The 26,377-nt window shown below is 36.2% G+C and overlaps 2 protein-coding genes across 2 annotated transcripts in view; one reads left to right on the forward strand and one right to left on the reverse strand.

Annotated features, from left to right (window-relative positions):
• Nucleotides 1–9,867, forward strand: part of LOC148946546 (rac GTPase-activating protein 1-like) — a 137,435-nt gene extending 127,568 nt beyond the window's left edge. The window contains exons 12-13 of the mRNA XM_089097037.1: nt 5,624–5,769; nt 9,634–9,867. Of these exons, the coding sequence (XP_088953163.1) occupies nt 5,624–5,769; nt 9,634–9,685 (198 nt within the window). The 3' untranslated portion in view covers nt 9,686–9,867. The remainder of the gene's footprint in view (nt 1–5,623; nt 5,770–9,633) is intronic.
• A 4,073-nt stretch (nt 9,868–13,940) lies between these two features.
• The window catches only part of Dlic (dynein light intermediate chain), a 99,839-nt gene continuing 87,402 nt past the window's right edge, over nt 13,941–26,377 (reverse strand). Inside the window, exons 10-11 of the mRNA XM_089097435.1 lie at nt 19,853–19,970; nt 13,941–17,482 (exon numbers count right to left, since the gene is read on the reverse strand). Of these exons, the coding sequence (XP_088953561.1) occupies nt 17,325–17,482; nt 19,853–19,970 (276 nt within the window). The 3' untranslated portion in view covers nt 13,941–17,324. The remainder of the gene's footprint in view (nt 17,483–19,852; nt 19,971–26,377) is intronic.

Consider the following 26,377-nt stretch of genomic DNA (forward strand, 5'->3'; position numbering starts at 1 on the left):
AGTACCGTTGTACCTGCTGGGAGTGTCTCCCTTAAACTGCGGGGATAAGATAACGGGGGCTGCCGCTTCCCTTATCTTTTGGGGTGATAGCTGGATCAATAATGACGGAAAATACCGTGGTTTTAAGTTCGGTGTTGAACTTTATACAGAGCCATGTGGAAAAGAAAACGAATAAAGATATTGTATATCAGGCAGTCGAAGTTTTTCTCAAAGGAAGCTCTGAAAGAGGCTATTGATAGATGTAAAACAGTACTCGACAAAGACATTCATCAGAGTCGTAGGGGCTCTCACCCGACTTCTACCTTTTATGGCAATATTTATGAGGTTATATCAGAAAGGATCGCAAATGAAGTTCTGACCCCTCGTTTTGCCATTCTCGATCCAACTGATGTTCCCACTATTCCTGAGGATGTGAGTACGATTATTGCCTCACGATTGAATGATTGTAAAGCGACGCTAAGTTTTCTTGTAGAGAAGCACGAAACTTCTGCAGTACCTAGCTCAGAGAACCAGCCACCAATGTGGCCATCTGTGCCCCGACCAAAAAGGACTATCCCAGTTGTTTTGTCGAATCTGCCCGCGAGCTTGAGTGCCAATCCTACTAAGCAAAAGGAGTTCTTGAGGAAAATTGGACCCGCTGGTAAGATAGACAAAATCGAACAATGAAGAGAAAGGCTGTTTGTACATTTGAAAGACGAAGCATCCGCAGGTGTTGTCACCTCCGAGGCCCAGGCCGAGCAAATTATCCATAGCAAGGTACTGCGCTCAGAATACCTCTGCATCCTTTACGTTGACAAAGATTACGACGTTTCAACTATTCCCAACCTAATTAGCGGTGTTTCCCAAGCCTAGCGCTTTCGAAATTCCTCAGTTGTCCAGCTCACGTTCGCTACTAAGATTGACTTCAATCAGGCTCTCAAGTTTGGAATCAAAGTGGAATACACCATGTTTTCTGTGTCAAAGCCCCTTACAAAGCCGCTGCAGTGCTATAAATCTCAAGGTTTTGGTCATCGTGCAAACCAGTGTCAGAAGGACACTAAATGTAGAAAGTGTGCCGGTGATCATAGCTACTCCGAGTGCACCTCAGATGTGTTCAAGTGTGCTAACTGTGGATCCAACCATGCAAGTAACAGCTTTTGTTGCCCGAACCTAAAAAATGCAGCTCGTGGTACAATTCCAGACCAAGCTGCACCGAAGAACTTAAATCGTAAACCGGCACGATAAATGGCGAAGTAGGTGTGTTCTGTCAAAACATAAACGGTGCTAGAGAAAAATTAGACATACTTCAAATAGTGTATGGTGCTTTCGATATAATTTGTGTTAATGAGCATCTGCTTAATGAAAATAATAGCACAATACTGATTACTTCTTATGATCTTCGGTATTTTATCATCCCAGCTAAAAGCACTGGGGGTCAACCCTCGGGGGGCTTAATGATAGCTGTTAGAAAAAAGTATAATTGTAATCTGTTTGAGTCTAATGATGCTTGTCTTGCGGTAGAATTTAGTGGTTTTATTTCTGACGACTTTCTTTTAAGTGACCATTCGCATCTTGAGTTTCATTTACCACTGATTTCTTTCGAGACATTTGCTCCCCTTAGATCCAAGTGGTTCACTAACAGAACTGGAGTCGTATTGATATATTTACTTACCAGATGCTACTTGATTCGTACTTAGATGAGATAAGGGTTCCGTTTCATTTTCTCTTGCAGGTAAAATCTGACCGGCTTCTTGATTTGAATTGTTATTTCCTTGAATTGATGTGGTGCATAGTATGAAAATGGCTGCATCTGTTGCAGTTCCGTCGGAAAAAATAAAGCTGAATACCCGTAAGAGAGGCTGGTCAGATTTTCCTGGTTTGAAGGTTGAAAAGTCTCGCCATCTGTTTTGGAGACAAATTTGGGTTGATTGTGAAAGATCACGTTCAGGATGGGTTTTTAAAATTATGAAGTCGAGTAAACACCAATATCAAAAGGAGGTGAAATCTTGGAAAAGAAGTCGGGTTAAGGAGCTATCACCGGAAATAAAAAATGAGCCTCGTCAGCTATGGTAAGAAGTTTCTAAACTCATCCGCTCTTCTTTATCGCCGCTTGATAGCATTGAAATGAATAGATGGTTTGAACATTTTTCTTCAATGTTTGCGGCTGATCCTCCATTATTAGAAAGTAATTTCTGAGATATTCTGATGCCGTATTTCGATCGGTAAAGCCAATGCAGTAACTGGCTTATTGTTACCCCGACATGTGTGAAATTTTTTTTTCGTCCTCTTCCTTATAGAAGTTACCTGGAGCAAATGACATTCAGATAGACCATATGATGTGTGGTACCCTAAAATTGTTCATCCAAATAGCTTTATTGTTCCAAGTTATAGTATTACAACAGTCTGTCCCATAAGGTTTGTGTCAGGGGGTTGTTATTGGCACACACAAGAAGGGGAAAAACCCTAAAGATTGTTCTTCAAACAGGCTCATCACTATTTGTTCAGTCCCAGCAAAGTTACTGGAGAAGATACTGTGCCCTACAGTGGCAGCGCGAGCGGATGTGGGTGACAATCAGTTTGGTTTCCAGTCCAGTCTTGGTGTTCAGAATGCACATGCAACTTTTATTTCAATTGTTGAAAAGTTTAAGAAACGAAAAACTCCATTATTTGTCTGCGCAATATACATATCTAAGGCGTTTGAATTCTGTCTTACATTCGCAAGCAGTCTTGTCACTACTAAGGGCAAAAGTTGATCCCTTTGTTTGTAATTATCTGTGGCAATGGTATCGAAAATCTCAAGTAAGAATTCGGCATGCCGGACAGCTTTTTGGGCCTATAGATATACGTAGGGGTATTAAACAAGGCTCAGTAATCAGCCCTGTGATATTTAACAATGCAGTACGTTCTGCGACAAAATCGATTGAAGATTTTTTTTATAGATGATGGAATTGATGCTAGTCATCTATCTTACGCAGATGATCTACTTTTGATAAGTGATAATTTAGAATCTTAACAGAAAGCTATTAATGCCGTATCGTCTGCACTTGGTGATATTTGGCTAACATTAGAGCCGTCAAAGACTGAATTCGTTGTTTTAAATCACGAAACATTGCCAAATCGTGCTGTTGATGTTTGCGGGAAGACAGTTCTCCAAAAGGATAAGTTTGAGTATGTCGGACTCCGGTATAGGAATTCTGTCAAAGTTACTAAAAATCTAGTTATTGCAGCACTTAAAGAAAAAACTGAGGAAAACTTACGGTATGCCAGCACGAACTAAAGGTCAATTTGACAAAATTAAGCTCGGTTGTCTCTGTAACGCCATGTTCGCGCCACATGTCTTTTTTTAAACCCCTTTATGGAATTACTTTAGTAAAACCGAACGTAACCAAATTCGTTCAAGTTTTTTTCGGTATTGCAAATATTTATTTGGAATTCCCATATGATTCAGAAACTCTTATGTTTCGCAGAGTTGGGCCTACTATATTTGTGAGTTAAGTAAGAAAATAAATGAGTTGTATACCCATTTCAAAAATCGAAATAGAACAATCCACGACTTTCCATTGGCTAGTCTTGTCCATTAAAATCCTGATTTTGATTTCCTTTGTTTTCTCTTTTACATAGTTATCGCAGTTTAATTTTGTTTTTAGCGTTGTGTGATTTTTCGTTATTTTTTCTTTCGTTTTTATAACTCCTTCGAGCATTTACATATATTTGTATGAAGGGTTGAAATAAAATTATTATTGTTATGCTCTTCGACTTTTTAGCTTCTGCAAGAAGAGTATGAGCACACTGGTTTGAGTTTAACACTGATAAAACAATTGTTCTACCATTTGACTATAGATGAAGTAGAACTTCAATAAGTCTATCTGGCTCTGAAGTTCCTTTTGCTAGCAGCCATACTTACCTAAGTATGTCTATTGTAGCAAATCTGAAAGATACTGCAAACCTGGCACAGAAAAATTATGCTTGTAATGTTCGGGGCATATGTACCCCTGGCTTCAATTGTTTCATATCTGAGTAGAGTTTGCTGTTCTCAGTTATATAATAGCCTCACACTTCATCACTTACTTGCTCTTGCTCAGGTTTGGTTTTGTTTTTTCACTGTTGCAAGAGAAACAAGTTCATCGCCTGATATTTTAATATGCAAAGTATTTAACGGAACTTCCAACTTGGATAAGTTAGTAAACTGCAAATTCTTTCTTGTTTTGAGAAGGAATGGGGGGTATCTGAAATTTCCAACTTAATACCCAAGTCAATTCTTGAGATACACTCTTTTGACACTGTGCATGCATATGTTTCTCCTCAATATTGTAAATCGAGTGGTGTGGTTGCAATAGTAGTAGTGGTAGCCTGCAAATATTGCCTTTTTGATCATCTTCCTTATCATTTCTCGAAAGTTCCAAATTAATATACTCAGTCACTCCTGAGTTACGCTCTTTTGACAATCCGTATACACATAACGTGTTTTGATGCCCTTCATTCATCTTTGACTCTTAAAAAGGGCACTAAAAATTCTGACTTCCAATCATATGAACAACATTCAAAGTTTATACGACTAGCCGTTCCGTAAAAACCTTATATGCCCCGAGGCATAACTTACAACCCTTGCCCCTGGGCTCTGGGGGTTGTGTCCACCCTGGAGGCATTATCATATACTCTTTGGACTATTGTGAACAAAATAGCTACCTCACAATTTGGATCGGATCCGCTTGGGGAAATGAGGGTGTCGGGGCAGGAAGGGGGGATGAGGCTAGTTGCCCACCGTCTTATTTGACTCTTAAAAGGGAACTATAATTTTATATTTTCTATCAAATGAGCCCCCTCTAAAGTTTACACGACCTCCCGTTCCGTAAAAAACGTTATATACCCCTAGGACATAATTTACAACCCTTGCCCCCAGACTCTGGGGGATTGTGTCAACCCCGAAGGCTTTGTTATATGATCTTTCGACTACTTTTTGAACAAATGATTATCTCAAAATTTCTGTTGGATGCATGTGGGGAAAATAGGAGGCGAGGAAAGCAAAGATAGTTGCCCTCCAATCACTTTGACTCTTAAAAAGGAAACTAGAACATCTGATTTCCTATCCAATGAGCCCCCTCCGAAGCTTATACGACCACCCTTTCCATAAAAACCTTATGTGCCCCCGGGGCAAAACTTGCAGTCCTTGCCCCGAGGGCTCTGGAGGGTTGTTATCCACAGTCATAATTACTGGACGTTTCAACTACGCTGAAAAAAATGGCTACCGTATCTCACAATTTTGATTGGATGTGTTGGGGGAAATGATGGGGGTGTTATGGGGGGGGGGGGAATGTTCACCCTCCAATCACTTTCGACTTTTTAAAAAGGCACTAGAACTTTTAATTCCCAATTGAATGAGTCCTTTTGAAGTTTCTACGACAACTCCTTATATACGAAGTGCCCTTGTCTGAAAAAAAATAAAGTAATAATACATCGTGCCCAGTGTGCTCTTTATTCAGGCAGCGTTATTGCGTTGCTTTTGATTTATGAATTAATATAAAGAAAAATAGCTCAGTACTAATATGCTAGAAATTTCTATAAATTACGCGTAAACACATCTAGTTTTCTTTCGTGCATTAGTTTTCGTCTTTGGTTTTATTAACATATTTTTTGTCCTTTTCAGGTGATGGAGAAATTGCTCACTCTGCCTTCTGATTACTGGGCACAGTTTTTGGTTGTTGATGAGGCGGATCCTCTCACTCCTGGTTATAGTACACGGGCTCACAGAGGATCGACTACAAGTGCCACCGATTCTCCCGGTGGTATTCGGTAAGCATAACATTTAGTATGACTCTAGCGATTCACTATGGTCATCTCCTTGACGACTAGGTAGTTTTGTTGAATGTTTTGTCACATTTTTTCTGTCATTGAAGCTTCTTTCAAGATTATATCATTGTCTACTCAAACAGTTCTTAGTAATGAACCTGTAAGTAAGGAGCGGCGCGACCCAATAGTAATCGAAACTCTAAAAAACTGAATTTTGATAGCAATAGAAACATCAAAGGGATTGTGTTTTTATGTCGATTCCAAATATATATAACCCATTAAGTTTAATGTTAACCTTCAAAAGTTACGAGCAGTGAGAAAATTTGCCTGATTGTCAAAAAAAGGGGGAAACATTCCCCAAAAGTCAAGATATCTTATTGAAAATGACACCATCAGATTCATTATATCAGAGAACCGTATTTTAGAGTTTCCAAGGTCTCTTTTTTTGTTCCCAGGGGTAATCCTACCAAACCAATGGTCCTATAAGATTCAGAGAGGGCTCATTTGAACGGAAAATAAAATTTCTAGTGCTTTTTTTAAGGGTACGGTTTCTGCCCATGAGCCCCAAAGTATGAGGGTTCTAATTACACTTTTTTCTTGCAAAATATCTTTTTGTTGTTCATTAATTTGTAAAATATTTCAGAATGTTTGTGCTGTGGGGAAATCAATTTCATTTGAAAAAAAAAGTAAGCAAACCCAGAAATAGGAAAAACTGAATAAACAAAAAGTGGTCTCAATTTTGAACCATTATTTGAGACAGGTTATTATAGATAAGCACCTTAATCTAAGGCTATGTATTTTACATACGGTGTCACAATGTAAGACTTCTTAAGGCTCATTTTCAATTGGATTTTACGAATACTGATTGAGCTAGATTGAACTAGAATAGACCTGGATTGAGAGTTAAATTGACTTGGAACCAATCAGAATTTTTTGTAAAATTTTTTGACTAGCTAATACCTAACCCTTGTCAAGATAGAGGAAAGATGCAAACAATAAAATAAATTCAAGGGTGGAATAAAAAAGAAGTGAAATATTAGAAAGAGGTACTGTAGCTCGTTAGAGGAAAAGAATATGTATGTATGTACGGCAATGGAAACAAGGATCATATGAGATCTTGCATGAAAATACATGGGGTAATTATGATAGATAGATAGATAGATATTTATTGCAATAAAAGCCACTTTGGGCCATGGCAAAAAAAGGAAAATCACACAAAATAATAACAGGATTATAACACTCATAGCAAAATATGGTAGCCTACAATACATTCCACACTCACCCCACCCCTTTTACAAAAATCTATCTCTATGTGACATACCCAATTTTATATACTTTGCTACCATTCTTATTGTCCCATAATTTTTTGATCCCATTACTGAAACCAACCAATCACTTGTCCCCACATCAACAAAAAATAGTTCATTCCTTAAATCCTGTAATTCGGGACAAAGAGCCATGAAGTGAAGCAGATCCTCACCATTTTCTCCGCACATAGGGCAAGAGTAAGGACCCTCTTTTACCCTTACCCTCCCTAAATATTTCCTCCTTTCTCCAAGTGCTAGAAAATTATCCCTCCCTGATATATACCACTTAATTTCTTCACTATTTAAACCCGCTTTAAAATAATTATCATATCCCCAGACCTCCTTCCAGTGCCGGTAAATGTCGAGGGACACCGAGGCTGCGACTTCACAATGCCATTTCTGAATCTCCTGATTTTCAAGCACTCCCTTTACTAGTTTTGCTGCATTTCCTACTTCCAGCCCTATCCCCTTCCCTTCATTCCAAACACCTGATAACCCACAACTATTTAAGATTGATTTCACCTGGCAAGCCCATGAACATTTCCTTCTATCCTGCAACACCTCCAGATAAGCTGCATTTACTAACCTATTATTCTGTAAACCAATCACCTTTTCCCAGTATCCTATCATTCTAACCAATCTTTTTACCCTCAATGAAAACAATCCTAGATCACCCTTTAGCACCAGATTATTAAATTTCCCCCTTAGCCTTAAAAGTCTCCTGAAACGTCCTAAATAAATTCTCTCTATTTTTTCCCCTTTTTCAAAACCCCAAACATCCCCACCGTAACTCAATGCTGGGCCTACCTTCATCTCAAAAATTCTCTTCTGTAGCTTAAGATCTGCCGGTCCTAGATGCCTAAGGGGACTCTTCAATAACGCCCATGAAGCCTTCTGACCCTTCCAACTCGCTATTTGCACCTGATCACTCCATTTCCCTGAACTTGTGAACTTACATCCCAAATAAATATAATCCTTAACTTCATTCATCTCTTTCTCTTTAAAATAAAACTTATTCTTTTCCCTTTCTTCTTTTCCAAAAACTAATATAACTGATTTTTCAATATTTAAAACTAATTTTTTACTCTCCAGATAACTATCCAAAATCTCTAACATCTTTTGCAAATCCGGAGCCGATTTCGCAAGCAATACTATGTCATCTGCAAATAATAAACAAAACAGCTCCAGCGACATTAAATTTAACATAGGGACATTTCTATTTCTAAAATACTGCTCAATATCATTAATAAAAAGAGAAGACAAACGCGGTGATAGAGTGCATCCCTGTTTGAGGCCTACATTACTTAAAACTGGCCTAGAATAAGAAATACCTACCTTCACTACTACTTCAACCACCTCATACATTTTCATTATAACTTCTACTAACCTAATTGGCAATCCTAATTTCACCAACACCACTTTCAACAAACTCCTTGAAACTTCGTCAAATGCTCCCCTAATGTCCAAAAACGCCGTATATAGCCTATTTTTCGTATGCCTCGTATATTTACTAACTAAAACCTGTAAACAAAATATTTGATCAATTTTACTATAGTTTTCCCTAAACCCTGCCTGAAATTCAATTAATACACCTTTATAATGCGACCATTTATCGCTCTTATTAGACAGAACTCTACAAAATAACTTAGTGATAGAACTTTCTAAACTTATCCCCCTGTAGTTCTTGTGCAGGTTTCTTTCTCCTTTCTTAAATAATGGGATCATAATCGATATCTGCCAATTTTGTGGCCATATAGGTGTACTTAGAATTGCTGAGAATATCAATGCAAGCACTGGAAGTATCCACGCTCTTGACCATTTTAGCAGCTTAGTTGGTACTCCGTCGATGCCCGGTGCTGAGTTCCCTCTCATGCTTTTCAAAGCGTGCCATATTTCCTCCTGTCCAACCGGTTCCAGTAGTTTAGCGTCCTCTGAATCCAACTCAAAATCGGCTGTTTCTTCTAAACTATTCATCTCCTCATCAGCTCTCTCTTCGTCCTCTTCGGTGTCTATCTCTTTATATTTTTGTTCTAAGTATTCTGGCCAGGTATCATTAATTAATTGACTTCAGTGTTTATATTACCCATTGTGAATAGTAAAATTTGGTCATTAGCATCAGTTTAATACCGGGTTTTGGAACAGGTTGTATTCCGGTATTAGTAAAATCACATTCTGAATGGGCCTTTACAACTTTGCTTCAGCCAGTGGCATCAACTCACAAAAATTTACTAGGAGGGGAAAACGTATTTATTTGAGTCCTGGAGTTGGGGGGCAAGTTATCGATTTCTTTAATGGAGATACCAAAAAAGGCATTTTCTATAAATATATCCCATAAAAGAAATTTGCCAATGAAAATACCCCAAAAGGTATTTTTTTTATTCTAGAAGGGGTAAAAAAAAATATAGGCCCCCCTCCTGTTTTTCCCAATTGACGCCACTGGCTTCAGTGTTGTGCTAAATACATAATCTATGTAGATGGCTCCAAACCATCACACGCCTAAGAACCCACTGCGTTTCAACCCGGCCCTAGGCTATTGATTTAATCTTTTTTTTTCTTTTAGGACTTACCGTCGTCAGCAGCAGCAGTACTTCTCATCGCCGTATATACGCTAATACATTTCATTTCATTCTTACTGATTCTTTTTTTTTGAATGTTTTGCTTTTTGTTGTCTTTTAGACTTGCTTAATTTAAGCCTGCAAAATCATTTACTAAGTGTAAATACAAAAAATTAGGTATTGTATTTATTGGCATTTTTATTTAGAAAATCTTAGAAGATAATCTGTTTCCACACACGACTCTTAATCTTTAGCAAATTTTGTCAAAGTGTTCCATCGAATCTTATGTACATTTATATTTTGAATTGTCTATAAATTTATTCTTCTTATAAGGTTATATCAAAAAGCAGCAAGCACGGGGCTTTATTCAGTTTATTAATTTCAGTTTAATTCAGTATTTCAGTGTAGTAATTTAGTAATTTCAAATGCACGGGACGCCCCCCGCTCTTAACAATAAAATTTGTTTTTTGTATAATTCTTTATGCTAAAGTTTTATAGTGTTTTAAAAATACTTATCTTTTCAATTCAGCGGACCTAGATTTAGCGTAGAGTGGGGGGGGGGGGGCGCGTGGAGGAGAGGGTAGCTCCCTTCATATGCGGAATTTTTTCTGTTCCTTTAGGTTTTAATGTCGCTCTTTACTTCATTTGAGAGAATTTGTTTTTTAATTAATTTCTATTCGTCCTTCATGAACTAACCAGGATTTTCACAGGGTTACCATAAATGTGAGGAGGGCTACCATCCATCAAATCTGACTTTAAAATCAAAATTAAAATTTTGTAGATCAATATTTCGAGAAAAACACTTCATTTATTGTATTTTCCAACTCTTTAAGTTTTCTCTTTTGTTCCTGTTGAGAGGCGACCAGCTGTGCATGGACTGTTTCCATTTTTGTAACTGCTATTTCGATTTTCCCGAGTTGCTGACCGAAATCCCTTCTCATGTGTTGCAGTTCTAATAAAGCTTCTCTATTGTCACCCACTAAACTCGCAAAAATAATAAACTCAATAATCAAGTCTTTAAATTAAGTAAAAAAAAAAAATCTTAAATGAAAGTATAAAGCGACATTAAAACTTAAAACGGATAGAAGTTATTCCGAATAGCAGGAGGACTGTCGTCTCTTCAATACCCCGCTACTAACTCAATCCTCCCCCCAAATTGACACAACTGCTCATTTCACTCTTCAAGTTTGAGCAAAAGTGCACAGAAATTTTTTAATCAATTTATGTCCTAAGATTTTAGAACATTTCAGTAAAATTCACCTATACTGGGAAGTTTTGTTTCCCATAATAAATATTTTTTTTTACCCAAAGGCTAAATTATTTTTGTGTGACCAAACATTAAACGTAAGATCATGAGATTTGAATTTGAGCAACATAAAATAGGAAAATTTAAACCGGAGGACTTAAATCGCTTCTTTTAAAAATATCCATTGCAACCCTTAAGATTTGTAATTTGGCTCATTTACTCAGGAGTTACCATTAAGTTGCATAATGACAGCACCTAACTTTTTCATAAAAATAGATGGCAATAGTGTTCATGTCGATGGTTGATCAAAATGTTCATGGTTAAGCCACACGACTGAAACTTTCAGGAATGAGTCTACTGCCCTGGTCATCAGGGAGTCAATATTTTCAGCCCTTACATACCTCTAATTGTGTTTCGATCTGATCCCTATTTTAAAAAGTTATTGGCTGTTTTGTTTCTTAGTATGGGACGTGATCGTCTCTTACTAGGTTGCTAGGTACCGCTGCAACCCGGATAGTGAATCCCAGCAAGAGCCTCAAATTGGACAACTTTTTCTCTTTTATCACATCTGGGTTTCTTTGCCTTAGGTAAGAGCTTTATTTTAAGTTAAAAATTTACTAGTGCAAAAATTTTGCAGCATGTCACTTGTTTTTAAAAACAACAATTGATTTAGAACTATAAGCAGGTCCCTACCTTTCAGTTTATTAAGCTATACAACCTTAAGTGTAGGTGCTAGTTTAAAAAAAAGAAATGACATCATTTGAAAATCCAGGAATTTTATTTTAAATATATTCCCAAAAAACGCGTTAAAATTAAATAAGACCATCCGGAACTATATTAACGAAAATTTTCAGCGCACTAATATTGGCATTTAAATTACAAATTAATACAATGAAGCAAATACAAGAAATATAGAGGACGTTCCAACCTTTTACTATAGCCTATAGTTAGCTTATGGCTAAAATATTTTTCTACATTTGGAGATGCTTGGCTCCTCCTCTCTTAGACTTGGTTCTTATCAGAGTAGGCTTTAAGACTAAGACAGGCTTGTTATTTTTACGCGGCAGTTTAGGAGGATTAAATCATTCTCGAGACAGAGAAATTGTCTCTTGAGAAAAATAATCCAAATAATGAACTGGGGGTAGTAGAATATCATTAAGCATGCAGACAGATATTAAGGGTTCTAGTGCGCTTTTTAAGCGATAAGAGATGACAAACAAAAACATGATACTGTTTTCGGACATTTTGGATCCCAAGACGATAATTTGGTTCCGAAACGCAGCCAATAGACTAAAAAGCCAGCGACTATAGAAAGTCTTGATTTTTTACAGCAGTAGGTGTTTGGCTACTCCTCTCAGGCTAGAGGTTTGCAAGGAGTGGGATTTAAGGTCAAGATATGTAGCGTTTTTACGCGGTGTTTTAAGGAATAAGACGTTTTCGAGAGAGATTAGACTAAGTCCTGGTAGCCAAGAATAAATCCTGATTTATCTTAAAACCAAACATCTGCCTTAGTCTTTAACTTCAGCAGCAGGATTTCACGTCATCCGATGGGGGAATGTCTTCATTCAGTCCGACATAAGAATCGATTCTGTTTCGGATCTGAGTTGAACAATTAATTTCTTTGACCAGAAAAAATGATCTTAAAAGAAATCTTAAATTCATTGAAATAAACAAACTAAAAATTGTGCTTTAATCATTCTTATAGTTAATTTTTATTAATTACTATAATGAAAATATATATTCTAGTTTGTGCACTTGCAACTGTATAAAATTATTACCCTTTATAAGATAGACAACCAAAGGGGTCTTTTTGAGGAGAATTTTTCAAAGAAAGCTTTAAAGTCTTCTCTATCAAAATACCAACCAAATTGACAGGACGACCTTGTTTAGTCATTTTAGTTTAATTCAAGCGAGGGGGGGACCCTCTGCCGGCGCATATGCTTCCTTTTTTTTTCAAATAAGAGTGCTAAGAAGCAGAATTACTATCGGACCAAATCTCTTAAAACAATGTACAAGCTCCTTAAAACTAACCAACGGAGAAAAGTGAGAAAAAAAAACATATTTCTTGTTAGCAGCGCATTCAGTCAATCGCTTATATGCATTGAATCACCTTTTACGGAAAGTGAATTCGTAGTTTTTACAAAGAAAGCATAAGATAATTTCTAATAGAAATTTGAAAAGCTGAACTCGAAAATTGTCATTTTATGATGTTTGAATTCCGGAATAAAAAAGATTGATAATCTAGTTCTAGTTCCAAAAATGTGTAGCAGGGTTATCTTGTAATGTAAATTTGTTTTTAATTCTAAGATGTTCAATTTAAACTCGATTTTTTTTTTGGGGGGGGGGGGGGGCGCCGACGACATTTTTAGACCTATAAAAAGAAGAAAACATTAAACAATTTTTGTTAAAAAAAAAGTCCCTCCCCCCCCCCTCACAAAAAAAGATAATAATATTTTGAATTTAACATGAAAATAATTTTACAATAAAAACTCAGTTTAAGATTTGTAATTTGGCTCATTTACTCAGGAGTTACCATTAAGTTGCATAATGACAGCACCTAACTTTTTCATAAAAATAGATGGCAATAGTGTTCATGTCGATGGTTGATCAAAATGTTCATGGTTAAGCCACACGACTGAAACTTTCAGGAATGAGTCTACTGCCCTGGTCATCAGGGAGTCAATATTTTCAGCCCTTACATACCTCTAATTGTGTTTCGATCTGATCCCTATTTTAAAAAGTTATTGGCTGTTTTGTTTCTTAGTATGGGACGTGATCGTCTCTTACTAGGTTGCTAGGTACCGCTGCAACCCGGATAGCGAATCCCAGCAAGAGCCTCAAATTGGACAACTTTTTCTCTTTTATCACATCTGGGTTTCTTTGCCTTAGGTAAGAGCTTTATTTTAAGTTAAAAATTTACTAGTGCAAAAATTTTGCAGCATGTCACTTGTTTTTAAAAACAACAATTGATTTAGAACTATAAGCAGGTCCCTACCTTTCAGTTTATTAAGCTATACAACCTTAAGTGTAGGTGCTAGTTTAAAAAAAGAAATGACATCATTTGAAAATCCAGGAATTTTATTTTAAATATATTCCCAAAAAACGCGTTAAAATTAAATAAGACCATCCGGAACTATATTAACGAAAATTTTCAGCGCACTAATATTGGCATTTAAATTACAAATTAATACAATGAAGCAAATACAAGAAATATAGAGGACGTTCCAACCTTTTACTATAGCCTATAGTTAGCTTATGGCTAAAATATTTTTCTACATTTGGAGATGCTTGGCTCCTCCTCTCTTAGACTTGGTTCTTATCAGAGTAGGCTTTAAGACTAAGACAGGCTTGTTATTTTTACGCGGCAGTTTAGGAGGATTAAATCATTCTCGAGACAGAGAAATTGTCTCTTGAGAAAAATAATCCAAATAATGAACTGGGGGTAGTAGAATATCATTAAGCATGCAGACAGATATTAAGGGTTCTAGTGCGCTTTTTAAGCGATAAGAGATGACAAACAAAAACATGATACTGTTTTCGGACATTTTGGATCCCAAGACGATAATTTGGTTCCGAAACGCAGCCAATAGACTAAAAAGCCAGCGACTATAGAAAGTCTTGATTTTTTACAGCAGTAGGTGTTTGGCTACTCCTCTCAGGCTAGAGGTTTGCAAGGAGTGGGATTTAAGGTCAAGATATGTAGCGTTTTTACGCGGTGTTTTAAGGAATAAGACGTTTTCGAGAGAGATTAGACTAAGTCCTGGTAGCCAAGAATAAATCCTGATTTATCTTAAAACCAAACATCTGCCTTAGTCTTTAACTTCAGCAGCAGGATTTCACGTCATCCGATGGGGGAATGTCTTCATTCAGTCCGACATAAGAATCGATTCTGTTTCGGATCTGAGTTGAACAATTAATTTCTTTGACCAGAAAAAATGATCTTAAAAGAAATCTTAAATTCATTGAAATAAACAAACTAAAAATTGTGCTTTAATCATTCTTATAGTTAATTTTTATTAATTACTATAATGAAAATATATATTCTAGTTTGTGCACTTGCAACTGTACAAAATTATTACCCTTTATAAGATAGACAACCAAAGGGGTCTTTTTGAGGAGAATTTTTCAAAGAAAGCTTTAAAGTCTTCTCTATCAAAATACCAACCAAATTGACAGGACGACCTTGTTTAGTCATTTTAGTTTAATTCAAGCGAGGGGGGACCCTCTGCCGGCGCATATGCTTCCTTTTTTTTTCAAATAAGAGTGCTAAGAAGCAGAATTACTATCGGACCAAATCTCTTAAAACAATGTACAAGCTCCTTAAAACTAACCAACGGAGAAAAGTGAGAAAAAAAACATATTTCTTGTTAGCAGCGCATTCAGTCAATCGCTTATATGCATTGAATCACCTTTTACGAAAAGTGAATTCGTAGTTTTTACAAAGAAAGCATAAGATAATTTCTAATAGAAATTTGAAAAGCTGAACTCGAAAATTGTCATTTTATGATGTTTGAATTCCGGAATAAAAAAGATTGATAATCTAGTTCTAGTTCCAAAAATGTGTAGCAGGGTTATCTTGTAATGTAAATTTGTTTTTAATTCTAAGATGTTCAATTTAAACTCGATTTTTTTTTTGGGGGGGGGGGGGGCGCCTACGACATTTTTAGACCTATAAAAAGAAGAAAACATTAAACAATTTTTGTTAAAAAAAAGTCCCTCCCCCCCCCCCTCACAAAAAAAGATAATAATATTTTGAATTTAACATGAAAATAATTTTACAATAAAAACTCAGTTTAGAAAAAACAACGCGATTTACCCTTTAAATAGTCGGAAAACCCGAACTTTACATTAAAAAAAAAAGAATTAAACAGACTGTAAAAAGAAAATTGAGTCAAATCTCCTACGATGGAGAAATGTCGATATTATCCAGCTTAAACAGTCCTATTAGAATCACGTATTTCACTCTTAGGCCAAACGTTTTTTTCCGCACTGCAATTTTCGTTTCTCATAACACTAGTAAGGTGCGTTCCATCGTGTTAATAACTTAGAATATCAATTACAAGCGTTACCGAAATCAGCATAGGAAGAGGTTGGAACGCACTTTTAGTTATAGCACAGTACATAGAAAAAGAATTAAACCAATTCACCTATACATGAGAAAATGTCAACAAAAGAAGCCAAAAAAACAGTTGGTAAATATTGGTAATCATCATACTGTTTTCCCTAGGAGGTCCACCATAATGTGCCATTTATTTCCTCACGAAATGGTAATTAAAGACATGTTAATTAAAACTACTCTGTGTCCAGAATTAACAATTTTTCATTATCCAATACACCTTCAAGTTATTTTATTGCAGATTAACAATATACCTGGAAGCCGTTTTCATGATAATGTTTTGAAAATATAATATAAAATTTCTTAACTTCTCTGTTATAGCCCATTTTATTGTAAACGTTTTTCAGGATCAATTTCGACTGTTAACAATGCTGTAAAACTTACTTCATAAGCTTTAGAAATTCTCTCCCGAGACATCTTAAAACCATGTTTAGACTATGAATTCTAACGGGGTTGATGGCTGCGCTCCACGGTTGACAAGCTACTTTTGAGAGTTAAGTTTGTTAATTTCATCAAAATATAATCTTAGATACTGAGTACATTTTAGCTAATTTTTGTACGCTCAACTTAGGATCATTTTCGGTTATTGATAATGTTAAAAAACCTACATCTTTGCCTTGGAAAGTTATTTCCTGAAACATATAAAAACTGCAATCAAACTGTGATGAAGGCTGCGTTCTATGATTAAAGGCTACTTCTCGAAGTGAATTTTACAATTTTTTATTTCATCTTATAAATTTATTTCTTGCGTGTTTTCAATATAGAGTTCATTTTTGGCTGATTTACACGCACAATTTCTCTTTATGGCCAAACCAATACAAGGGCAATTCTATTCTTCATAAACAATATTAAAAGAGGACTAGAATTTAAAATACGTTTTGGAAACGTTATTACTTAAGGGAATACTAGGCTAACGTTATTTGCAACGTCATCCTAGCAACAACTACCGCGACAATTTATATTTTAAATTTAATATTATTAAAATCTAGGATCTACCTTAATAGTCATAACAATAGATACAACTGCAAAATAAGGTTGCAAAAATGATGGGTGGGACACACTAAAGTACAAAAATACGTTTTATAGTAGTATTTCTAAAAGAAATAATATAAGCTGAACTTTCCAAAAAGAAAATTTTTCCAAAAGGCTGGAACTTTCCAAAAAGCTGAAAGAAAAATCACAAATATGGAGTACTGCTGCCTTTAACTAAGCTATTTTTTCCACTCGAACTGGAAAAGGGTTGCGACCAAATACCCTCAGGAATTGCACGAAGTCGGGCATGCTTCTCTCGATGTAGAAGCAACGGGACAACTTTATTTTGGACATATTTTGGCTTAGCATTCTGATGTTGACTCTGGTTGTGTACTGTGATTATTCAATGCTGAATCAGCGTTATGCAGAACTCCATTTTCTGGCAGGCTGCCAATGGATGGTGGGCCAGACGACCGTGATCCTAGAATAGCGTCACCTGCCGCTTGAATCGCCATTCGATCTGTAATGTATGCATACAATTTAATGAACGTAAAAATGACAATATTGTAAGAGATTGTAAGATATAGAGGGGATGTATATATCCCTTATAGAGGGGATGTAAAACTAAATAAAAAGATACTCTGTTCATTCCAGACTGTCAAAGGGTTGTATTCAGCAATGCCTCATAAATGACTAAGGGTATAAAATTGAAACTTTCAGGGCATATTGAGGGGGATGTTTAACTAAATCAAAAGACACAATGTCCATCTAGATTGTCAATAGGGCATACTTAAGTTTAACTTTCGGGCACTTGAGGGGAATCATTTGCCTTTTACTGAAAACAAAATAGTATTTTAAAGATTAATATTACGTAAGTAAATGCGAAATATCTGAGACTTTCAGAAATGAATATTATTATATATTAAACTGTCAATCTATATTCATTAGTTCTTTTCAGCAATCTTGATAATAATGTTTTTTTTTTTTTTTTTTTTTTTTTTTTTTTTTTTTTTTTTTTTTGTCGTATGAAAAATTTGGTCTTATGTTCAAAATAAAAATTGTTTTCAGCAAAGCGCAAATGATGCTCTGGTTTTTAGAAGGTATAAGGATGTTATGACTACTCCTGTTTGTGGTAATTCCTGTTCGTTTTAACTTTACTAAATTATTCATTGTAATTTCTGTTTTTGGTCTCATTTACTAATATTGTGATTTCAATTCGTTTTAAGCTTGAATTATAATTTGAATTTATTTCTGCTCGTTTTGTCTTAATGTCATCGCCCTTTACTTTTCTTAGAAAAACTTCTTTAAAAAAAAACTTTTAAATAAGTACCTTTTTATAGTGATAAGTCAATATTCAGTTGGGTAAATGTGACTGCCTACTCATTTTTTTTTCGATCAAAACGTTAATACGATTTTTTTTTGTAACGCTATTTAACGTTTGACACAGAAGAAAAAATAATAAGCGAATAATAAAATAAAAGAGCCGAGAAAAATGAGGGTAATGTCAGCCAGTGGAACGAAAAGAAGAGAAAATAAACAGATATTTCGACAAGGACCTCCGCCAAGCCATCTTCAGTACTAAAAAAAGATGAGAAATTGACCTTTTCAAGTAGATTCGAACAGAGCAGAAGAAACACTTGACAGAAGAAACTCTAAACACGTCATGTATAGCCAGTGTAATCTTACTATGTATTTATAACATCATTTATAAAAATACGTTAGATTTCACATAACGTGAGAAACGTTAATACAAAGAAATAGCTCCAATATAGTGATGAATTATGCTAATGCTTCTTAAATACGTTCTGAGGTCACACTGGCTAGATATAAGGCACAACAAAAAACGAAGAACGAAAAAAAAAGTATTCAGGAAAAGAGAAAGCTAAACGAGTGATTTTCCACCAGAGATTAAAAAAGACAAAACAGATATTTCAGCAAAGATTTCTGCTAAGCCTTCCTCAGTGCAGAAGAAAAAAATTTAACATTTTGAAGTAAACTATACCGAAGGAAAAGGTTGTCTAACGAACAACAAACCACAAAAGAAAAAGCATTCAAAAATTGGGCTGAGCACATATTGAATTCAGTCTTTTTGTATTTTTTTTTATTTATTCAGTAGAGTGTACTTCAAAGCGTCAGTGTTTTACCTTTGCAGTGAGGCAAGACCTAGTAGAAATATTTGCAGAAATATTTTGCTGAAATATCTACTTTGTCTTTTTTTTATTCACCGGCCGAAAACCACTCTTTCCGTGTTGTCCTTCTCTTTCTTCCTAAATACACTGTATTCATTTATATACATAAATGAATATAGTGGCTGGGAGAATTTTAAATAGTTTCCAGGAGATACAATTTTATGAAGAAATTTTACGCTGGGTGAATCTGCAAGAATTCATATACGAAATTTCTTTATGTCTCGCTTTCTCTTTGCCGAATTAATTTTACGCGTGGGGATGTTAAGGGTAATTCTCCGGGGTAAATCTTCGCCAGGATTGAATTGTCAAGAGGATATTTCTATGGGGAGGAGGATTTTTCGTGGGGGAGGGCATTTTTTTTTGGGGGGGGGGAGGGTTATTCGCCAAGAACCTCCATATATATTTTACAAATTTCTATTTTATTTTTTTTTGTATTTTTATATCCTTTGTAAATACTTTATATACATACATATATTTGTTTTATATATTTATACACATATTTATACGCATTTTTCACTCAACTTCGAGGGAAATAAATAAATACCAGCGCTGATGCTGTAAATATTGTCATTACAAAGTCCCATACATTCTGTTACCATTTTAGTTCATTTCATTCAGAAATAACGAAGCTTTAGAAATATTAATATGCCATAACTGAAGACTGTAAAAAGAAAAAAACGTTAAAATGAATAGATAGTAACCTTGATTTTGAAGAGGGCTGACATTACCAGCTGGAGATGATTTCTTTAACAAAGAATTGAAAAAATTCGCCAAAACTCCCTCAGATGCACTGGTTACACCCGGTTTAACACCATCAGACTAGAAAAGTAGAATAGATTAGATTCAAAGCTAAAATTTGCTATAATCTACACAGAATCACGCTACGACAAACAGTTTCCAAAAACTAGAACAATCTCATAGCATAGATCTCTGCTACAAACTTTTTAGATTAAAAAATCAAACAAAAATAAAGGTTTTGTTTGTGGGATGCAGGAGAGGAATTATTACCCCGACTACACTGCTTCGAAGGTAGTAATTCGATACAGTCATCGTCGAGAAAGAAAAATAAACCCGTAAATGTGACCGTCCTGCTAAAAAATATGAGACTTTGAATTCTTTTAGATTGACGACCTGATAAATATTGCCGCCTGTTCAAGGCGCTCTACACTGGTACAAAAAGCTCCGTCCAGGTTAATGGTCGCCGAAGCCCACTATTCCAGATATATACGGGTGTAAGGCAAAACTATGTTGCTGCTCCTGAACTTTTCAACGCGGTGATTGATTATGTCATGGATCGAACAATGAATCGGCTCCAATTCGGACTGAAATATGGCGATAGAGTCCTAGCCGATTGCGACTTTACAGATGATATTGCCCTGATATTCACTTCGGCAGCTGAACTCGAGGCAGTCCTAAATACGCTGTAGGAAGAAGCCCTGAAAGTGGGACTACATATTAGCTGGCAGAAAACAAAAATAATGATCATCAATACGTCAGGTAATTCCGCCAACTCACCAGCATTCAACGTATTAGGGCACACTATCGAAATTGTCAAGTCTTTTACTTACCTTGGATCTGTCGTCTCGGATAAAGGCTGAATTGAAATGGAAGTCCAGTCGCGCATCGCAAAAGCTGCGTCTATTATGGCGTTCCGTTTGGTGAAAGCCTAACATCAGTCGAAAAACAAAAATGCGGATTTACGACACGACAGTAACGCAAGTCCTTCTCTACGGTGTTGAAACTTGACCGGCAGCTGCTTCTGTTCGTGATGCCATATATGTGACCCAAACAAACTTCTTAAGACGAATCGAAGGGATCAAGTGGTACGACTTTGTCTCAAACACCCGACTGCTGACACTAACGGATCAGACCCCCAACTCTCTTCAGCTCTCCATAAGAACCCTATGGTGGTTTGGACACCTAATTTGCATCTCTGAAGAAGCACCCGCCAGCTCACTTTTCAATTTTGATCCCCCTCAAAATGGTTGGAAGCATCCCCATATAAGACCCCGGCTCCGATGGAGGGACAGCCTTACCCAGTACTTCTCTATGATCGGTACTGACCCCCAAGAAGCAGTCACGCTTGCGCAGGACCGTTCGGAACGGAGGCAAAGAGTCTCATCTCTCTCTACGCTGGCCCACCAGCAGGAGCCTTAAGTAAGCAAGACGACTGAAACCCTGCTGTAGAGCTCTCCAACATATTGAAATTAAAGGTGTAATTTTCGTCAAGATCACATCGATTTCCCAATCTTATACATAGTTTCTTATGCAATTAACGTTTTATAAATTACTTTAAACCGAACGAATTTCATTTATTCGGAAAAAGTATAAGTCAAATTCATTTAATGTATAGGCTATAATACAATCAAAGTTCTGTCTTTCAGAGCTTCGGTTACTATGGAAAAGGTCCTTACTTATGGTCATTACCATAGACTGTTGAATCCTGAGATCCAAACATTTGGAAGTAAAAACTTAGGACGTGGGAAGCAGAACACATGAGTTGTTACCAAGGTCATGTTGCTTCTTTGCCACGATTCAGGAAACTGGCACCCATATTTTGCAAGTATCAGTGGACAAAGTATCAGTATCAGTGGACAAACAAAACGTGGACAAAGGGCTACTCGACCATTTTTATCCAACTAGTGTTTAATATAGAACGATAAAAAGCAAATACTGTTCCTTGTCCATCACAAAACGACCCCCTCAAACTGAAACCGACAAATGATGATACTATATAAGCATCTCTTTAATAAAGATGGACCCAAGAATTTCGGATAAACTTCGTGTACCTTTGCCAGGTTAGAGGGATGCTCACAAGAGGGCTGTTTACAAGAGGGACGCAGCAGGGCTAGGTTTCAAGCTCAATAAATTCTAATTAAATTAAATTCTTTGATTTAATTAAACCAAGAAATTAAATTCTTGATTCTGAAAGCGTCATTTTTAAATAGCAGTAATTTATTACTATAAAAAATAATATAAACTTTTGGCACCAGGGCTAAAAATCGAATTGGAAAAGGGGTAGTTGCACAAGTCTAACTTACTATCCTGGGAGAACACTTTACAATGAACCAAGAGCGGATCCAGGATTTTTGTTCGGGGGGGGGGGGGGGTTACTAATTTTTGACTCGGTTTTCGACTAATTTTACCAATTTTTACTAAGGTTTTACTAATTTTTACTAAGGTTTTACTAATTTTCGACTCGGTCAAAAATTTCGGGGGGGGGGGGGGGCGAAACCCGGGAACCCCCCCCCCCCTGGATACGGTCTTGCAATGAACACTCTGATCGTTAAAATTTCGAGCTCTTCGAGTAAGGTTATTATTTTCAAACAGGGTTACAGGGGGAAACCTTTCATTGGAGAGCTTCTTTAAAAAACACAGTTTTTAAATTTCGGCTACAATGGGCTTTAGATTGATCTAAACTAGGTTGTGATTATGATCATTAGAAGCAACTTTTTACAAGACAATTTACTTTCACAAAACTCTATTAGATATCATATGAACACCTGTGCATACAATTTAAGCAATGTGCCAAATGGCCAGTGAAAGAATCATTTGTCCAGCACTAGTGGGTTTCCCAAACCGTGTATTGAGGAAACCCATCTGATGTAATTAATACGCAAAGTTTGGATCAGTGGTGGCTAACCTGGTTGTTGTAGAGCTGTATCCGTGATAATAAGGAAGGGCACAATCCATGCATATAAATTATATTTAGTCATTTTTTTTATTTTTAAATAAACTTTGCTTTCAGCAAGAAGCACCTATTCTACCCCCAAAAATAAATAAATAGAATGAAAAGAGGAAAAAAGGACTAGCTATGCTTTTTGGATTCCCCTATGACTAGACCCTGTTTAACTCAACCCATTTAACTCAACCCTTATTTAAACAATTGATTCATCTCAACCCCAATTCGATTTCACCCCTAAAAACAGTAATGATAAGTTAGGTTGAATGGAAGGGGTGGGGGGGGGGGGGGGTGTAAATTCGCCATGGTTGGCCAAACGTAAAGAAAGCATACTAATAAAATAAAAGTATTACCATAGGATTCCTTATTTTAACCTCTTTCCAAATTATCATTCCAAATACCAGATTTTCAGCGGGTCGATAGTGCGAGATAGCCGATTATCAAAGAAGACATGACGTATCCAGAGATGCGATACAACGGAGGAATATTTAATCAGGGCTATATCTGGGACCATCCAGGGGAGGGGGTACGTGGTCACAAATTCGACCATGGTATTTGGAAAGAGCATAAAATAAGAAATCTAATGGTACTAATTTTGTTGTGTTAGCATGTTTCATTTTGATGTGGTCAACCACAGAAAATTTAGCGAATGTGGGTTGAGTTGGACGAGAGTTGACTTAAGTGGGTTTAGTTTTGTTACACGCACACAATTTTTTGGGAAAGTTTAAGACCCAATATATATAGAGTAATAAAAAATTGTACAAGGACAGAACTGGAAAAAATGAAACGTAAAGCACCTGACTAATAGTGATACTTATATTCTACTCCTCATTGCAAAATATTTTGCCATTACCATGTGACTGACGAGGCTCTTTTTTTAGAATTTTAATTCATTCTGATATATGAAAATTACTAATCTAAATACAAGTTACTGTAGGTCTATAGTGTGGGTCTGTCTATACAATTAACTATTGGATTTATTAATTTTTAGTAATTCCATGCAAAATTTAATAATACACAATAACAAGAATAAGGGGTAAAACAAAATTGACACTCCTTAATCTTGCTCTTATAGAAACCTCTTTTAGACCTCTGTCCTCCCCCCCCCTCTACGGTACAGTGACCTCTCGAAAGCTTAGAAAATTAGTGTTCCGGGTGAATTAATCTTTTATGAACGGATCAAGGTACCAAATTTCGGCCCAAGAAGGCGTTTTCTAATTCCCACCACAGAAAAAATACACACAATTTATTCCAACTTGGAAAGTAAAAAAATCTGTTAAAGTCTTCACGGAAATCTTTAAAATTGATTATAGAGGACTTCCCTTTGGTCATACGAAATTGAAACGAATTACTCGCAGAAGAGTTAGATATTGAGTGTGCAATTTGCGCTGTTGTAGCACAGTGGATTAATACCCAACTTGGCCCAGGGTTCGATTCCCGTTACCACAAGGTTGGGAAGCAGGCATAACTATTGATGCTACCGATTGACACCTCGAGCGCCATTAATGCCTCAAGAGGATCTTCTTTTTTTAATTTGTGGTTATTCACCCTGATATACGAGGGATGTTTTTTAAGTAAGGTCCGTTTGAATATAAGTACACAACGAAAGATTATTTCAAAAAAGTAAATTCATTTTTAGAATATACATACTTTACTCTATTTTTCGGGATAGTTGTCAAGTTTTTTTTAAACATTTATCATACCTCCCAACTAATTTTAAAGTAACCTCATCCTAAAAACTTGCCGCCTGCTCCAATAACTAAGAGTTCACTGCCGTTTTTACGTCGTCGTCATCCTTGTAACGGTTTCCACTGAGGTGGTAACCAGTTGAACTGGAGACGAAACATGAGCTTCGCATATCACACCCAAATCGAGGCAAGTGAACATGGAATGGAAACAAACACACTCCCCTATAAAGTTAAAGGCCAAACAGACTCTCTTCCAGCGCAAAATCATTGCGTCGGTGTTTTGGAATAGGCATTGTGTTTTGTTGGTCAACTTCCTGCAACGAGGAACTACTATCAATGCAGAAGCATAGTGCAACACCCTCAGAAAGCTCCACAGAGCAATTAAAAAAAAAAAAAAAAAAAAAAACTTGGCATGCTGATAAAGGGATTTGTCCTTCTTCGTGACAATGCAAGACCTCACACTTCAGGACAGACTCGCAATTTTTTTGGACAATTTTAGCTGGAAAGTTTTAAACCATCCACCCTACAGTCCTGATTTTGTACCGAGCGATTACCATCCGTTTCTCCAACACGAACAACACCTCGATGGTAACCGTTACAATGATGATGTAAAAACGGCTGTGAATTCTTGGTTATCGGAGTCGGCGGCAAGTTTTTATGAAGAGGTTAATTTAAAATTAGTTGAAAGGTATGACAAGTATTTGAACAAACTTGGCAACTATGCCGCTAAATAGAGTTAAGTATGTACTTCCTGAAAATAAATTTACTTTTTTGAAATCATCTTTCATTGTGTACTATCTTCAAACGGTCCTTACTTAAAAAACATCCCTCGTATTTTAACGGATATTTGAGAAGACAATAGACTTCCTATCCTTGTTAAAACCAATCTTGTTGTGTTTCAGTGTCTATAGTGGGAAACTTTAAATAGTAAAAGGTGTTTCCCGACACTCAGTTCAAACTTTGGCTAAATGATTCCTTAGGAATCCTCACTAGAAGAATTTCTGTAAAGTCACTAGCGGCTGATTAGCGTATTCTATGTCAGTGTGTTTTATATATTTGAATACATATTAAAATCGTTCTCAGAACTTGGAATTAGAATCTAAGCTTGCTGTCCAAGTATTTAATATTATATTCTATCATTTAAAACTGTTTATAGTTTATTAACATGCCCAATTCTACTGCTTTCTACTTGTGATGGTTTTTCTATCACTTTTCTTTTTTGCTATTTCCACTTTGTGATATTTAGCATGTGATATTTAACATGCCCAATTCTGCTGCTTTCTACCTGTGATGGTTTTTCTATCACTTCTCTTTTTTGCTATTTCCACTTTGTGATATTTATCTTCTCGGATCGTAGGTTGTTAGCGTCTATAAATAGAAGTTCGAATAGAGATACATCCTTTATTAGACAGTGATAATAACATTCACAAAATATACTGGATATTTCGATAACATGTACAGTGACCGTCATCAGTACACTCGTATTTTGTGAATGTTATTATCACAGTCTAATAAAAGGATTTATCCCTATTCCAACTTTTATTTATCGTCATGGGAAAGCAGTGGGGTCTTTGAAATTACCCACGTTATATTGTTAGTGTCTGGCTTAAAAAAGGTTAATTACCTGTTTTGGCAGAGAGCCAAGACGAAGAGACATTTTCGTTTAGTATGAATGTTTCTATATGAATTTTTCTCAGATGAATCAGATCTTTTCTGAGCGTTGAGCAATAAACATCAATATTGTAAATCTTTAAACATATTTAGATAGCGAAGAGGGTTCACGATTCCAACTGATTTGGGTTCTAACTGCTGGATGAAGTGCTAAAAGTTGCCACAATACCTTCATATTATAAGGG

Source organism: Artemia sp. Qi Xiang Cuo, chromosome 11 (assembly GCF_049724085.1).
Source record: "Artemia sp. Qi Xiang Cuo chromosome 11, ASM4972408v1, whole genome shotgun sequence".
Classification (NCBI taxonomy): Eukaryota; Metazoa; Arthropoda; class Branchiopoda; order Anostraca; family Artemiidae; genus Artemia; species Artemia sp. Qi Xiang Cuo.